General features: G+C 44.2%; 1 protein-coding gene across 2 annotated transcripts in view; it reads right to left on the bottom strand.

The window, feature by feature from the left end:
• LOC148065646 (cell adhesion molecule DSCAML1-like) overlaps window positions 1-17,500 on the bottom strand; it is a 113,362-nt gene that overhangs the window by 34,742 nt on the left and 61,120 nt on the right. For both annotated transcript variants that reach the window (XM_087806764.1, XM_087806763.1), the window contains exons 6-17: window positions 17,244-17,500; window positions 16,878-17,174; window positions 14,365-14,637; window positions 13,252-13,536; window positions 12,881-13,000; window positions 10,873-11,049; window positions 8,403-8,602; window positions 5,936-6,032; window positions 5,751-5,879; window positions 5,524-5,691; window positions 5,288-5,358; window positions 2,772-3,012 (exon numbers count right to left, since the gene is read on the bottom strand). The exon at window positions 17,244-17,500 is cut by the window's right edge and continues 19 nt beyond it. In XM_087806764.1, the coding sequence (XP_087662890.1) occupies window positions 2,772-3,012; window positions 5,288-5,358; window positions 5,524-5,691; window positions 5,751-5,879; window positions 5,936-6,032; window positions 8,403-8,602; window positions 10,873-11,049; window positions 12,881-13,000; window positions 13,252-13,536; window positions 14,365-14,637; window positions 16,878-17,174; window positions 17,244-17,500 (2,315 nt within the window). The remainder of the gene's footprint in view (window positions 1-2,771; window positions 3,013-5,287; window positions 5,359-5,523; window positions 5,692-5,750; window positions 5,880-5,935; window positions 6,033-8,402; window positions 8,603-10,872; window positions 11,050-12,880; window positions 13,001-13,251; window positions 13,537-14,364; window positions 14,638-16,877; window positions 17,175-17,243) is intronic.

Raw genomic sequence — 17,500 nt, 5'->3', positions numbered from 1 at the left:
ACGAGTAAAGGACAGACGAGTAAAGGTGAGACGAGTAAAGGAGAGACGAGTAAAGGACAGACGAGTAAAGGACAGACGAGTAAAGGACAGACGAGTAAAGGAGAGACGAGTAAAGGACAGACGAGTAAAGGACAGACGAGTAAAGGACAGACGAGTAAAGGACAGACGAGTAAAGGACAGACGAGTAAAGGACAGACGAGTAAAGGAGAGACGAGTAAAGGACAGACGAGTAAAGGAGAGACGAGTAAATGAAAGACGAGTAAAGGTGAGACGAGTAAAGGACAGACGAGTAAATGAAAGACGAGTAAAGGACAGACGAGTAAAGGACAGACGAGTAAATGAAAGACGAGTAAAGGAGAGACGAGTAAAGGACAGACGAGTAAAGGTGAGACGAGTAAAGGACAGACGAGTAAAGGAGAGACGAGTAAAGGACAGACGAGTAAAGGAGAGACGAGTAAAGGACAGACGAGTAAAGGAGAGACGAGTAAAGGAGAGACGAGTAAAGGACAGACGAGTAAAGGACAGACGAGTAAAGGAGAGACGAGTAAAGGACAGACGAGTAAAGGAGAGACGAGTAAAGGACAGACGAGTAAAGGACAGACGAGTAAAGGACAGACGAGTAAAGGACAGACGAGTAAAGGAGAGACGAGTAAAGGACAGACGAGTAAAGGAGAGACGAGTAAAGGACAGACGAGTAAAGGACAGACGAGTAAAGGACAGACGAGTAAAGGACAGACGAGTAAAGGAGAGACGAGTAAAGGACAGACGAGTTAAGGAGAGACGAGTAAAGGACAGACGAGTAAAGGACAGACGAGTAAAGGAGAGACGAGTAAAGGAGAGACGAGTAAAGGACAGACGAGTAAAGGAGAGACGAGTAAAGGAGAGACGAGTAAAGGACAGACGAGTAAATGAAAGACGAGTAAAGGAGAGACGAGTAAAGGACAGACGAGTAAAGGAGAGACGAGTAAAGGACAGACGAGTAAAGGAGAGACGAGTAAATGAAAGACGAGTAAAGGTGAGACGAGTAAAGGACAGACGAGTAAATGAAAGACGAGTAAAGGAGAGACGAGTAAAGGACAGACGAGTAAAGGAGAGACGAGTAAAGGAGAGACGAGTAAAGGACAGACGAGTAAAGGACAGACGAGGAAAGGAGAGACGAGGAAAGGAGAGACGAGTAAAGGTGAGACGAGTAAAGGACAGACGAGTAAAGGTGAGACGAGTAAAGGACAGACGAGTAAAGGAGAGACGAGTAAAGGAGAGACGAGTAAAGGAGAGACGAGTAAAGGAGAGACGAGTAAAGGAGAGACGAGTAAAGGAGAGATGAGTAAAGGAGAGACGAGTAAAGGTGAGACGAGTAAAGGACAGACGAGTAAAGGAGAGACGAGTAAAGGACAGACGAGTAAAGGAGAGACGAGTAAAGGAGAGACGAGTAAAGGAGAGACGAGTAAAGGAGAGACGAGTAAAGGACAGACGAGTAAAGGAGAGACGAGTAAAGGAGAGACGAGTAAAGGACAGACGAGTAAAGGAGAGACGAGTAAAGGACAGACGAGTAAAGGACAGACGAGTAAAGGACAGACGAGTAAAGGAGAGACGACTAAAGGAGAGACGAGTAAAGGAGAGACGAGTAAAGGAGAGACGAGTAAAGGAGAGACGAGTAAAGGAGAGACGAGTAAAGGACAGACGAGTAAAGGAGAGACGAGTAAAGGAGAGACGAGTAAAGGACAGACGAGTAAAGGAGAGACGAGTAAAGGACAGACGAGTAAAGGAGAGACGACTAAAGGAGAGACGAGTAAAGGAGAGACGAGTAAAGGAGAGACGAGTAAAGGAGAGACGAGTAAAGGAGAGACGAGTAAAGGAGAGACGAGTAAAGGACAGACGAGTAAAGGACAGACGAGGAAAGGAGAGACGAGTAAAGGTGAGACGAGTAAAGGACAGACGAGTAAAGGTGAGACGAGTAAAGGAGAGACGAGTAAAGGACAGACGAGTAAAGGAGAGACGAGTAAAGGAGAGACGAGTAAAGGAGAGACGAGTAAAGGACAGACGAGTAAAGGACAGACGAGTAAAGGAGAGACGAGTAAAGGAGAGACGAGTAAAGGACAGACGAGTAAAGGACAGACGAGTAAAGGAGAGACGAGTAAAGGTGAGACGAGTTCATGATCAATACATGATCAATACATGATCAATACATGATCAATACATGATCAATACATGGATCAATATATGATCAATACATGATCAATACATGGATCAATACATGATCAATACATGATCAATACATGATCAATACATGGATCAATACATGATCAATACATGATCAATACATGATCAATACATGATCAATACATGATCAATACATGATCAATACATGGATCAATACATGATCAATACATGATCAATACATGATCAATACATGGATCAATACATGATCAATACATGATCAATACATGATCAATACATGGATCAATATATGATCAATACATGATCAATACATGATCAATACATGATCAATACATGGATCAATATATGATCAATACATGATCAATGCATGATCAATACATGGATCAATATATGATCAATACATGATCAATACATGATCAATATATGATCAATACATGATCAATACATGGATCAATACATGATCAATTAATGATCAATACATGATCAATACATGATCAAAACATGGATCAATACATGATCAATACATGGATCAATACATGATCAATACATGATCAATACTTGGATCAATATATGATCAATCTTCCTCCTCTTACCGTCCTCCAGCGTCGTGGCGTTGATCTCAGTGCTGGACGGTCCGGTTCCGGCCCGGTTGAAGGCCTGAACCACGACCCCGTACTGAGAGAACTTCTTCAGGTTGTCCAGAGTGTAAACCTCTGAGTCTCCGGTGGCCTTCATCTCCACGATGCTGTACTGACCGCTGCTGCCCGGACCGTTCTCTCGGTAGCCGATCTGGTAGCCGCGGATCAGGCCGTTCTGTAGCTCCTTCTTCGGCGCCTGGAGGTCAAACAACACTATGATGTTATTATTGTTACTCCAGTCGTTAAACAACACGAGTAACAATAATAACATGACATCAAACAACACTATGATGTTATTATTGTTACACCAGTCGTTAAACAACACTATGATGTTATTATTGTTACTCGAGTCGTTAAACAACACAATGATGTTATTATTGTTACTCGTGTCGTTAAACAACACAATGATGTTATTATTGTTACTCGAGTCGTTAAACAACACGAGTAACAATAATAACATGACATCAAACAACACAATGATGTTATTATTGTTACTCGAGTCGTTAAACAACACGAGTAACAATAATAACATGACATCAAACAACACAATGATGTTATTATTGTTACTCGAGTCGTTAAACAACACGAGTAACAATAATAACATGACATCAAACGACTTCATGTTATTATTGTTACTCGAGTCGTTAAACATCACGAGTAACAATAATAACATGACATCAAACAACACTATGATGTTATTATTGTTACTCGTGTTGTTTAACGACTCGAGTAACAATAATAACATGACATCAAACGACTTCATGTTATTATTGTTACTCGAGTCGTTAAACATCACGAGTAACAATAATAACATGACATCAAACAACACAATGATGTTATTATTGTTACTCGAGTCGTTAAACAACACAATGATGTTATTATTGTTACTCGAGTCGTTAAACATCACGAGTAACAATAATAACATGACATCAAACAACACTATGATGTTATTATTGTTACTCGAGTCGTTAAACATCACGAGTAACAATAATAACATGACATCAAACAACACAATGATGTTATTATTGTTACTCGAGTCGTTAAACAACACAATGATGTTATTATTGTTACTCGAGTCGTTAAACATCACGAGTAACAATAATAACATGACATCAAACAACACTATGATGTTATTATTGTTACTCGAGTCGTTAAACATCACGAGTAACAATAATAACATGACATCAAACAACACAATGATGTTATTATTGTTACTCGAGTCGTTAAACAACACAATGATGTTATTATTGTTACTCGAGTCGTTAAACAACACAATGATGTTATTATTGTTACTCGAGTCGTTAAACAACACAATGATGTTATTATTGTTACTCGAGTCGTTAAACATCACGAGTAACAATAATAACATGACATCAAACAACACAATGATGTTATTATTGTTACTCGAGTCGTTAAACAACACAATGATGTTATTATTGTTACTCGAGTCGTTAAACAACACAATGATGTTATTATTGTTACTCGTGTCGTTAAACAACACGAGTAACAATAATAACATGACATCAAACGACTTCATGTTATTATTGTTACTCGAGTCGTTAAACATCACGAGTAACAATAATAACATGACATCAAACAACACAATGATGTTATTATTGTTACTCGAGTCGTTAAACAACACAATGATGTTATTATTGTTACTCGAGTCGTTAAACATCACGAGTAACAATAATAACATGACATCAAACAACACTATGATGTTATTATTGTTACTCGAGTCGTTAAACATCACGAGTAACAATAATAACATGACATCAAACAACACAATGATGTTATTATTGTTACTCGAGTCGTTAAACAACACAATGATGTTATTATTGTTACTCGAGTCGTTAAACATCACGAGTAACAATAATAACATGACATCAAACAACACAATGATGTTATTATTGTTACTCGAGTCGTTAAACAACACAATGATGTTATTATTGTTACTCGAGTCGTTAAACAACACAATGATGTTATTATTGTTACTCCAGTCGTTAAACAACACGAGTAACAATAATAACATGACATCAAACAACACTATGATGTTATTATTGTTACTCCAGTCGTTAAACAACACGAGTAACAATAATAACGACTATCCTTGTATTTTCTATCATGTTTACGATTCTTTGACGCTTCAGAAGCGTTTGTACTTCATAACAAAACAAATGATTCTGAAGCTGAAAATGACATTTGATTGAATTCATAATAAAGGAAACATTTGATATAAAATAAAACGACATAAATGTGGATCAAATTTAAGCAACAAAAGTAAAAACATTTGGAGAAAATGTTTTATTTTTCATCTTAACCTTTTGTTTATAAGATTAACATCTTTTGTCATTTTAATGATCAAAGTAAGAAGAACCAAGAGAATCATGTTTGTTTCACCTTCGTTAACATGTGCTTAGCATGTTTTAAACGTGTTTATTCAAACATAAACCTGAAGGTGAGTCTCTTACCCTCCAGGTCACACGGATGCTCTGCGACGTCATTGGCTGCAGCAGGACGTCCATGGGGGGTCCGTCCGGGGCTGTGGGGGCGACACCAGGATCAACGAAGCTTCATGTTTACTGACATCAAGATGGAGGTGTTGAAGGTTTGATGAGCATCTCTGAGGCTCCTGGACTCTCAGCTGATGATCTTCAGCAGGAGCTTCTTTCATTTGAATCATTGACTTGAGGAACATGTGACTCACGGGCCTCCTCGGTGCTGATGGTCAGCTCCTTGCTGGGCAGACTGCGGCCGATCTTGTTGTAGGAATACATGCGGATGCTGTAGACGCAGGCGGGGTGAAGCTCCACGATGTTGGCCTGGTTGTTGGTGGGCGAGATGTTCCTCGTGGTGTACATGTGGTCCCATGAATCTGTTACCGTGACGACAGTCGGTCACGCAGGAGCTCCAGGGAAGGACGGGTCGACCCACCTGACTTGTTCTTGTACTCGATGTCGTAGCTGGTGATGATGCTGTTCCCGTCGAACCTCTGGATCCAGCGCAGGTTCATGCTCCGGTCCTTCACCTCTCGGACCTCCAGCTCCGGCGGGTCGGGCGGTTCTGTCGGAACCAGGTGTGTTTGTCAAACGCTCATGGAGGCGGAGACTGAGATGTACCTTGAACTGTGAGCTGGATCAGTCCTCGACCTTCTCCGTAGGAGTTGATGGCGTGACAGGAGAAGAACACTGAGTCTCCTCGTTCTGCTGGATTGAGCTGTGAAGGTCAAAACAAACATCAGTGTCCAACGTGAGGTTGAGTCAGTAAACACACACACATGCAGATTCACTGTCATGTGATCATGTATGTGTGTCATGTGATCATGTATGTGTGTCATGTGATCATGTATGTGTGTCATGTGATCATATATGTGTGTCATGTGATCATGTATGTGTGTCATGTGATCATGTATGTGTGTCATATGATCATGTATGTGTGTCATGTGATCATGTATGTGTGTCATGTGATCATGTATGTGTGTCATGTGATCATGTATGTGTGTCATGTGATCATGTATGTGTGTCATGTGATCATGTATGTGTGTCATGTGATCATGTATGTGTGTCATGTGATCATGTATGTGTGTCATGTGATCATGTATGTGTGTCATTTGATCATGTATGTATGTCATGTGATCATGTATGTGTGTCATGTGATCATGTATGTGTGTCATGTGATCATGTATGTGTGTCATATGATCATGTATGTGTGTCATGTGATCATGTATGTGTGTCATGTGATCATGTATGTGTGTCATGTGATCATGTATGTGTGTCATGTGATCATGTATGTATGTCATGTGATCACGTATGTGTGTCATGTGATCATGTATGTGTGTCATGTGATCATGTATGTGTGTCATGTGATCATGTATGTATGTCATATGATCATGTATGTGTGTCATGTGATCATGTATGTGTGTCATGTGATCATGTATGTATGTCATGTGATCACGTATGTGTGTCATGTGATCATGTATGTGTGTCATGTGATCATGTATGTGTGTCATGTGATCATGTATGTATGTCATATGATCATGTATGTGTGTCATGTGATCATGTATGTGTGTCATGTGATCATGTATGTGTGTCATGTGATCATGTATGTGTGTCATTTGATCATGTATGTATGTCATGTGATCATGTATGTGTGTCATGTGATCATGTATGTGTGTCATGTGATCATGTATGTGTGTCATGTGATCATGTATGTATGTCATGTGATCATGTATGTGTGTCATGTGATCATGTATGTGTGTCATGTGATCATGTATGTGTGTCATGTGATCATGTATGTGTGTCATGTGATCATGTATGTGTGTCATGTGATCATGTATGTGTGTCATTTGATCATGTATGTATGTCATGTGATCATGTATGTGTGTCATGTGATCATGTATGTGTGTCATGTGATCATGTATGTGTGTCATGTGATCATGTATGTGTGTCATGTGATCATGTATGTGTGTCATGTGATCATGTATGTGTGTCATGTGATCATGTATGTGTGTCATGTGATCATGTATGTGTGTCATGTGATCATGTATGTGTGTCATTTGATCATGTATGTATGTCATGTGATCATGTATGTGTGTCATGTGATCATGTATGTGTGTCATGTGATCATGTATGTGTGTCATGTGATCATGTATGTGTGTCATGTGATCATGTATGTGTGTCATGTGATCATGTATGTGTGTCATGTGATCATGTATGTGTGTCATGTGATCATGTATGTGTGTCATGTGATCATGTATGTGTGTCATTTGATCATGTATGTATGTCATGTGATCATGTATGTGTGTCATGTGATCATGTATGTGTGTCATGTGATCATGTATGTGTGTCATGTGATCATGTATGTATGTCATGTGATCATGTATGTGTGTCATGTGATCATGTATGTGTGTCATGTGATCATGTATGTGTGTCATTTGATCATGTATGTATGTCATGTGATCATGTATGTGATCATGTATGTGTGTCATGTGATCATGTATGTGTGTCATGTGATCATGTATGTGTGTCATGTGATCATGTATGTGTGTCATGTGATCATGTATGTGTGTCATGTGATCACGTATGTGTGTCATGTGATCATGTATTTGTGTCATGTGATCATGTATGTGTGTCATGTGATCATGTATGTGTGTCATGTGATCATGTATGTGTGTCATATGATCATGTATGTGTGTCATGTGATCATGTATGTGTGTCATGTGATCACGTATGTGTGTCATGTGATCATGTATGTGTGTCATGTGATCACGTATGTTGGTATGTATTCTTGTAAAGTGTTACTTGTGACAACAGCAACTGTAAACTTCCGAAAATTGACTCCTTCAAGGAACATCTTAAGATGTTTTTATTTGTTCAGACTTTTCCTTGATTTTCTGGAACTCCTGTGTTGTTATCAGTTTTATCTTGATCTTTAAAATATGTACTTCATTGAATATTGTTTTGATTGTTTAAGCGCTTTGTGACCCTGGTCTGGAAAGGACTCTATAAATACAAATGACTTACTTATAAAATGAAAACTAACAAAGACTCAAAGCTACATTCACTCGTGTATCTTCCAAACACACACCTTGAGGGTGGAGATGACTTCGTCGCCCTTCTTGTTGATGGTGATGGAGTAGCGAGGGTTTCTCTCCGCGTCGATGACGGTGTCGCCTCTTTCCCAGCGGATGATGATCGGCTGCTCGCCGCGAGCCGTGCAGTTCAACTCCTTGGTCTGACCTTTCCTGGCCATGGTGGTGTTGGGGTGACTGGTGATCATGGCAGGAACTGAGCACAATCACACAGTCGTCAGCACAATAACACAGTCGTCAGCACAATCACACAGTCGTCAGCACAATAACACAGTCGTCAGCACAATCGCACACAGTCGTCAGCACAATCATTCACAGTCGTCAGCACAATCATACACAGTCGTCAGCACAATAACACAGTCGTCAGCACAATAACACAGTCGTCAGCACAATAACACAGTCGTCAGCACAATTATACACAGTCGTCAGCACAATCATACACAGTCGTCAGCACAATCATACACAGTCGTCAGCACAGTCACACACAGTCGTCAGCACAATAACACAGTCGTCAGCACAATAACACAGTCGTCAGCACAATAACACAGTCGTCAGCACAATCACACACAGTCGTCAGCACAATAACACAGTCGTCAGCACAATCGCACACAGTCGTCAGCACAATCATACACAGTCGTCAGCACAATCATACACAGTCGTCAGCACAATCATACACAGTCGTCAGCACAATAACACAGTCGTCAGCACAATCATACACAGTCGTCAGCACAATAACACAGTCGTCAGCACAATCATACACAGTCGTCAGCACAGTCACACACAGTCGTCGGCACAGTCACACACAGTCGTCAGCACAGTCACACAGTCGTCAGCACAATAACACAGTCGTCAGCACAATCACACACAGTTGTCAGCAGATTAATTAACACACAGTCGTCAGCACAATCACACACAATCATGAGCACAATCACACACAGTCGTCAGCACAATCACACACAGTGGAGGTGTGTGACTGTGACGCTGCACTGAGGTGTGCGACGGTGACGCTGCACTGAGGTGTGCGACGGTGACGCTGCACTGAGGTGTGTGACGGTGACGCTGCACTGAGGTGTGCGACGGTGACGCTGCACTGAGGTGTGTGATGGTGACGCTGCACTGAGGTGTGTGACGCTGACGCTGCACTGAGGTGTGTGACGCTGACGCTGCACTGAGGTGTGCGACGGTGACGCTGCACTGAGGTGTGTGACGGTGACGCTGCACTGAGGTGTGCGACGGTGACGCTGCACTGAGGTGTGTGATGGTGACGCTGCACTGAGGTGTGTGACGCTGACGCTGCACTGAGGTGTGCGACGGTGACGCTGCACTGAGGTGTGCGACGGTGACGCTGCACTGAGGTGTGCGACGGTGACGCTGCACTGAGGTGTGTGATGGTGACGCTGCACTGAGGTGTGTGACGGTGACGCTGCACTGAGGTGTGCGACGGTGACGCTGCACTGAGGTGTGTGACGGTGACGCTGCATTGAGGTGTGTGACGGTGACGCTGCATTGAGGTGTGCGACGGTGACGCTGCACTGAGGTGTGTGACGGTGATGCTGCACTGAGGTGTGCGACGGTGACGCTGCACTGAGGTGTGTGACGGTGACGCTGCACTGAGGTGTGTGACGGTGACGCTGCACTGAGGTGTGCGACGGTGACGCTGCACTGAGGTGTGTGACGGTGACGCTGCACTGAGGTGTGCGACGGTGATGCTGCACTGAGGTGTGCGACGGTGACGCTGCACTGAGGTGTGTGACGGTGACGCTGCACTGAGGTGTGTGACGGTGACGCTGCACTGAGGTGTGTGACGGTGACGCTGCACTGAGGTGTGCGACGGTGACGCTGCACTGAGGTGTGTGATGGTGACGCTGCACTGAGGTGTGTGACGCTGACGCTGCACTGAGGTGTGCGACGGTGACGCTGCACTGAGGTGTGCGACGGTGACGCTGCACTGAGGTGTGTGACGGTGACGCTTCACTGAGGTGTGTGACGGTGACGCTGCACTGAGGTGTGTGACGGTGACGCTGCACTGAGGTGTGTGATGGTGACGCTGCACTGAGGTGTGTGACGCTGACGCTGCACTGAGGTGTGCGACGGTGACGCTGCACTGAGGTGTGTGACGGTGACGCTGCACTGAGGTGTGTGACGGTGACGCTGCACTGAGGTGTGTGACGGTGACGCTGCACTGAGGTGTGTGATGGTGACGCTGCACTGAGGTGTGTGACGCTGACGCTGCACTGAGGTGTGCGACGGTGACGCTGCACTGAGGTGTGTGACGGTGACGCTGCACTGAGGTGTGTGATGGTGACGCTGCACTGAGGTGTGTGACGGTGACGCTGCACTGAGGTGTGTGATGGTGACGCTGCACTGAGGTGTGTGACGGTGACGCTGCACTGAGGTGTGCGACGGTGACGCTGCACTGAGGTGTGCGACGCTGACGCTGCACTGAGGTGTGCGACGCTGACGTACTCTTGACGGTGAGGATCATGCTCTTGCTGATGTCCGAGCCCACGCCGTTGGACGCCTGGCACAGGTAGTATCCTCGGTCGTCCTCCAGCACGTGGCGGATCAGCAGCGATCCGTTGGACATGATCTGGATGCGTCCGGTGAGCGGGACCGGGTGGTACTGCTGGGGGTTCCCGATGCCTGGAGCGACGGAGAAGACAAGGTTAACACACAGAGTAAGACGTATGGTCACCTGTGGAAGGTGAAGTCAAAACATCTAAGCTTGCTCACGTCATTTTGAGGATCACCTCAACTACCTTCAATGAGGCAAGTACTAGTGAATAGTTAGTTTTAAATCCATGGTTCAGAGCGACTGGGACGATGACTTTCTAAATGTCAGTGTATTTTTTGCATTTTGTTTTTTATACGTGACAATCAAACCAAACTTTTATTGTGAAAAAATGAAACTCTTTTAATGAGAGTTTATCAAACACTGTTATTTCTATTATTATTATTATTATTATTGATGTTCTATGTTAATCTTTGTATCCTTTGTCGTTGTTATTTTTCTTTGATCTTGTTCTTTATCTCTAGACTTAGATTGTATCATCTTGTTCTTTCTCTTTATTTCTCTTTGTTATTTGTTCTTATTTTATTTTTATTTTATTTATTTTTATGAATAATTGCTGTATTGTTGTGTCTAATTGAAAAAAAAAAAAATTTCCCAAAGGAGACCTGCTGAGGATCAATAAAGTTATACCTAAACTAACCTAACCTAACCTAACCTTACCTAACCTAACCTAACCTAACCTAACCTAACCTTACCTAACCTAACCTAACCTAACCTAACCTAACCTAACCTAACCTAACCTAACCTAACCTAACCTAACCTAACCTAACCTAACCTAACCTAACCTAACCTAACCTAACCTTACCTTACCTAACCTAACCTAACCTTACCTAACCTAACCTAACCTAACCTAACCTAACCTAACCTAACCTAACCTTACCTTACCTTACCTAACCTAACCTAACCTAACCTAACCTAACCTAACCTAACCTAACCTAACCTAACCTAACCTAACCTTACCTTACCTAACCTAACCTAACCTTACCTAACCTAACCTAACCTAACCTAACCTAACCTAACCTAACCTAACCTAACCTAACCTAACCTAACCTTACCTAACCTAACCTAACCTAATCTAACCTAACCTAACCTAACCTAACCTAACCTAACCTAACCTAATCTAACCTAACCTAACCTAACCTAACCTATCCTGACCTGACCTGACCTGACCTGACCCGACCTAACCTAACCTAACCTAACCTAACCTAACCTATCCTGACCTGACCTGACCTGACCTGACCTGACCTGACCTGACCTGACCTGACCTGACCCAACCTAACCTAACCTAACCTAACCTCATCTAACCTAACCTAACCTAACCTAACCTAACCTAACCTAACCTATCCTGACCTGACCTGACCTGACCTGACCTGACCTGACCCAACCTAACCTAACCTAACCTAACCTAACCTAACCTATCCTGACCTGACCTGACCTAACCTAACCTAACCTGACCTGACCCGACCCGACCTAACCTAACCTAACCTAACCTAACCTAACCTAACCTATCCTGACCTGACCTGACCTGACCTAACCTAACCTGACCTGACCCAACCTAACCTAACCTAACCTAACCTAACCTATCCTAACCTGACCTGACCTGACCTAACCTAACCTGACCTGACCTGACCCGACCTAACCTAACCTAACCTAACCTAACCTAACCTAACCTAACCTAACCTAACCTAACCTAACCTAACCTAACCTATCCTAACCTGACCTGACCTGACCTGACCTGACCCAACCTAACCTAACCTAACCTAACCTAACCTAACCTAACCTAACCTAACCTAACCTATCCTAACCTAACCTAACTAACCTAACATGTGTTCTAGAGACATGTCTTAAACCAGGAGATCAATGAGGTCAGGAACATCTGAGCGTCTGCTCTGGTGACGTCACCTTTGGCGTGTTTCCACATGACCTTGGGAGGCGGGTAACCTTCCACGGAGCAGTTGAGAACGCCAGCCTTGCCGTAGATGCAGTCTTGGTTGTTGGGCTGCACCGTGAAGCGCGGCGGCACTGGAGACACAAACGTGTGTGTTACCAGGTGTGTTACCAGGTGTGTTACCAGGTGTGTCACGAGGCGTGTCACGAGACGTGTCACGAGGCGTGTCACCAGGTGTGTCACGAGGCGTGTCACCAGGCGTGTCACCAGGTGTGTCACGAGGCGTGTCACGAGGCGTGTCACGAGGCGTGTCACGAGGCGTGTCACCAGGTGTGTCACGAGGCGTGTCACGAGGCGTGTCACGACGTCTCAGATCCGTCCTCACCGGTGACGATCAGCTGCCGCTCCCAGCTGACGGTGGCGGCGGCGTTGCTGGCGATGCAGGTGTAGTTTCCGTTGTGCTTGAGCGTCACCTTGGAGATCTGCAGCGAGCTCATGAACTCTTTGGTCTCGATGGCGACGCCCGAGGCCGAGCCCGGGATGATGAGCTGGCCGTCCTTGTGCCAGGTGATGCGGATGGGCATGTCCCCGGACGACACCACGCAGGCGATGTACATGAGCTTGCCCACCGAGGTGGACGGGATGTCGAAGGGCTGGATGAGCGGCGGCACTGCAGGCAGAGAAGAGGCTCAGAGGAACAAAGGCAGCGATGGAAGCGACGCCATCTGGAGCGACGCTGAGGCGCGAGAAGGTCATTGGCCGGTGGGAACCCTCGCCGTTCCGCCGCTCCACCTCCATCTCCTGCAGCCCATAATAGCTGCACTGGTTAGAATCCAATTGGCAGGAGGAAGTCATCCCGTTGCCATGGCGATGGAGGTTGAGGAGGGGGTACTACAGCTGAGACATCTGGGGGATTTAATCTAGGCTTCATTATTATTCATCTAATTAAATCAGAGGCGCTCACACCCTGAACACCTCCGCAGCTGCCCTGCTAGCATCGCTCCAGGAATAATGTTGTGTTTCCGTCTCTGTCGCCACGACGTGGATTCGTTTTAAGAACCACGACGCTCGGGTCATAATGACCTCAACATGGTCTCCTAGGATCAGCCTGAAGTCAAAGGTCAAACTGAAAATACATCTAGAGAAGGAGGTGATGATCTGTTGATTTGTTGATTTGAATTCAGCTGTAAAAATGTGACACGAGTCATGGCTCGAATGAATCCATGAGACTGAAGAGTTTTAAAGTCTCTTTGCTCCAGAAGCTTCTCCTTGACCTGACCTCGGCAAGAGGTAGAAGAAGAAAAACTGTGTGGAATGAGTCCTTCACACACACACTTATGTGACTTTATAATGGTTATAACTGGTAATAAATCACTTCTTCTATACAGACGTGTGTAGAATGTAAACGAGCATGAGTTGGATCCTAAAGACCAGGTGTCCTCGCCCACTGGTCACGTCACTGGTCAGTGTTTCAACAGATGTCTTCAAGGTTCCTCACCTTTGACGGTGACGTGGACCGTCTGGTTGATGGACACCTGCGGTTGGATCAGGACGCTGCACAGGTAGGTTCCCTCGTCGGCGCCTTTCTGCACGTCCGTGAGCCTCAGGGTTCCGTTCTCGAACATCTCCTGCCGGTGGTTGTCGGGGAGCTGCATGCCGTCCTTCAGCCACTTGATGGAGTAGTAGGGGTAACCTATGACCCGACAGGTGATGAAGGTGTTCCTGCCGGCCACCGCCGTGATGTCCCTCATGGGTCTGATTCGAGGTGGACCTGGAGAGACGGGGAAGAGAGGGAGGGGATGGAGGGAGGGCGACCACAGAGACCAGAGGCCAGAGAGAAGGAGGGTGAGGTGACGGAGGTCATGGCGGAGAAGGACGGAGATCAAGGTGATGATAGTGAGTGGGGCGTGTTGAGGGGTGGAGAGGGAGGTTAGTTATGTCCTGTTGTTGTTTACTCTGTGTGTGAACCTTCAGCCTGATCAGAACTCATGGGTTCATGGGTTCATAGATGGAGGGATAGAGAGAGAAATATGGATAGATAGAAAAGAGATGGAGAGATAGAGATGGAGATATTGAAGATCGAGAGATATATAGAAATAGAGAAAGAGGTAGATATAGAGAGCGATAGTGATGGAGAGATAGTGATACAGAAAACAAGACCGATAGAGATGGAGAAGAAGAAATAGATGTATAGATGAATTAAGAGAGGGATAGAACTTCAGGTAGAGAAAGAAAGAGATAGAACTTCAGATAGAGAGAAAGAAAGAGATAGAACTTCAGGTAGAGAGAAAGAGATAGAACTTCAGGTAGAGAAAGAAAGAGATAGAACTTCAGGTAGAGAAAGAAAGAGATAGAACTTCAGGTAGAGAGAAAGAGAGAGATAGAACTTGAAAGAGAGAAAGAAAGAGATAGAACTTGAAAGAGAGAAAGAGAGAGATAGAACTTGAAAGAGAGAAAGAAAGAGATAGAACTTGAAAGAGAGAAAGAGAGAGATAGAACTTGAAAGAGAGAAAGAAAGAGATAGAACTTGAAAGAGAGAAAGAAAGAGATAGAACTTGAAAGAGAGAAAGAAAGAGATAGAACTTGAAAGAGAGAAAGAGAGAGATAGAACTTGAAAGAGAGAAAGAAAGAGATAGAACTTGAAAGAGAGAAAGAGAGAGATAGAACTTGAAAGAGAGAAAGAAAGAGATAGAACTTGAAACTTGAGAGAGATAGAACTTGAAAGAGAGAAAGAAAGAGATAGAACTTGAAAGAGAGAAAGAAAGAGATAGAACTTGAAAGAGAGAAAGAAAGAGATAGAACTTGAAAGAGAGAAAGAAAGAGATAGAACTTGAAAGAGAGAAAGAAAGAGATAGAACTTGAAAGAGAGAAAGAAAGAGATAGAACTTGAAAGAGAGAAAGAAAGAGATAGAACTTGAAAGAGAGAGATAGAACTTGAAAGAGAGAAAGAAAGAGATAGAACTTGAAAGAGAGAAAGAAAGAGATAGAACTTGAAAGAGAGAAAGAAAGAGATAGAACTTGAAAGAGAGAAAGAAAGAGATAGAACTTGAAAGAGAGAAAGAAAGAGATAGAACTTGAAAGAGAGAAAGAAAGAGATAGAACTTGAAAGAGAGAAAGAAAGAGATAGAACTTGAAAGAGAGAAAGAAAGAGATAGAACTTGAAAGAGAGAAAGAAATAGATAGAACTTGAAAGAGAGAAAGAGAGATAGAACTTGAAAGAGAGAAAGAAAGAGATAGAACTTGAAAGAGAGAAAGAAAGAGATAGAACTTGAAAGAGAGAAAGAGAGATAGAACTTGAAAGAGAGAAAGAAAGAGATAGAACTTGAAAGAGAGAAAGAAAGAGATAGAACTTGAAAGAGAGAAAGAAAGAGATAGAACTTGAAAGAGAGAAAGAAAGAGATAGAACTTGAAAGAGAGAAAGAGAGATAGAACTTGAAAGAGAGAAAGAAAGAGATAGAACTTGAAAGAGAGAAAGAAAGAGATAGAACTTGAAAGAGAGAAAGAAAGAGATAGAACTTGAAAGAGAGAAAGAAAGAGATAGAACTTGAAAGAGAGAAAGAAAGAGATAGAACTTGAAAGAGAGAAAGAGAGATAGAACTTGAAAGAGAGAAAGAAAGAGATAGAACTTGAAAGAGAGAAAGAAAGAGATAGAACTTGAAAGAGAGAAAGAAAGAGATAGAACTTGAAAGAGAGAAAGAAAGAGATAGAACTTGAAAGAGAGAAAGAAAGAGATAGAACTTGAAAGAGAGAAAGAAAGAGATAGAACTTGAAAGAGAGAAAGAAAGAGATAGAACTTGAAAGAGAGATGGATCTAAGGATCTGCGCTACAATAAAAAATGCTTTATTTTGGTAACAATTAAAACTAATGTTTCATTAAATAGTTTCAAAATAAAGAAAATCTGAAAACAAAGAAAAGCTTGAATAAACTCAGGTGTGTCTGGCCCTGTGTGTGTGTGCAGGTGTGTGTGCAGGTGTGTGTGCAGGTGAGAGAGAGAGTGAAAAGACAGGCACCTCTTACGTTTATGCGCGCCTGGTACTCGGCGCTTCCTGCCGAGTTGCGAGCGACGCACCGATAAACGCCTCCGTCGCGGATCAAGGGGCTGCTGACGTTGACGTGCGACACGGTCAGGCCGTCCGACAGCGTGTACTGGCTGGTCTTGTAGGCCGAGTCTCGGACCACCGGCTCGTCGTCCAGCGTCCAGGTGATGGCGGGGGGCGGAGCTCCTTTGGCCGAGCACATGAGCGAGAAGAGCTCGCCGGGGTTGACCACGCGCTCGCTGAAGGACGACACGATGCGAGGGGTTCCGTCTGAAGGAAGGTCAGAAGGTCAGAAGGTCAGGAGGTCGCCGTGAACGCTCGGGGTCCTGGTCCTCGTACCCTCCAGCAGGATGATGGAGAAGTCCTGGGAGGTGTGGCCCTTGCGGGTGGCGAAGCACTGGTAGGCCCCGGAGTGGATCTTCTGCGCCGCCGTGATCTGCAGCGTGTCGTTGTGCTGACCCTGGATGGAGATGTGCTGGTCGGGGAGGACCGGCTCCGTGTTCCGGTACCAGCTGACGGTGTATTCTGGAGAACCTTCCACGGAGCAGCTGAAGAACAACGTGCTGCTGATGCCCGTCTTCAGGTTCTTGGGCGAC

This window comes from Callionymus lyra, chromosome 14 (genome assembly GCF_982586985.1).
Source record: "Callionymus lyra chromosome 14, fCalLyr1.hap1.1, whole genome shotgun sequence".
Lineage (NCBI taxonomy): Eukaryota > Metazoa > Chordata > Actinopteri > Syngnathiformes > Callionymidae > Callionymus > Callionymus lyra.
Note: the sequence above shows the minus strand (reverse complement) of the source record. Positions and strands in the feature narration are given on the sequence as shown.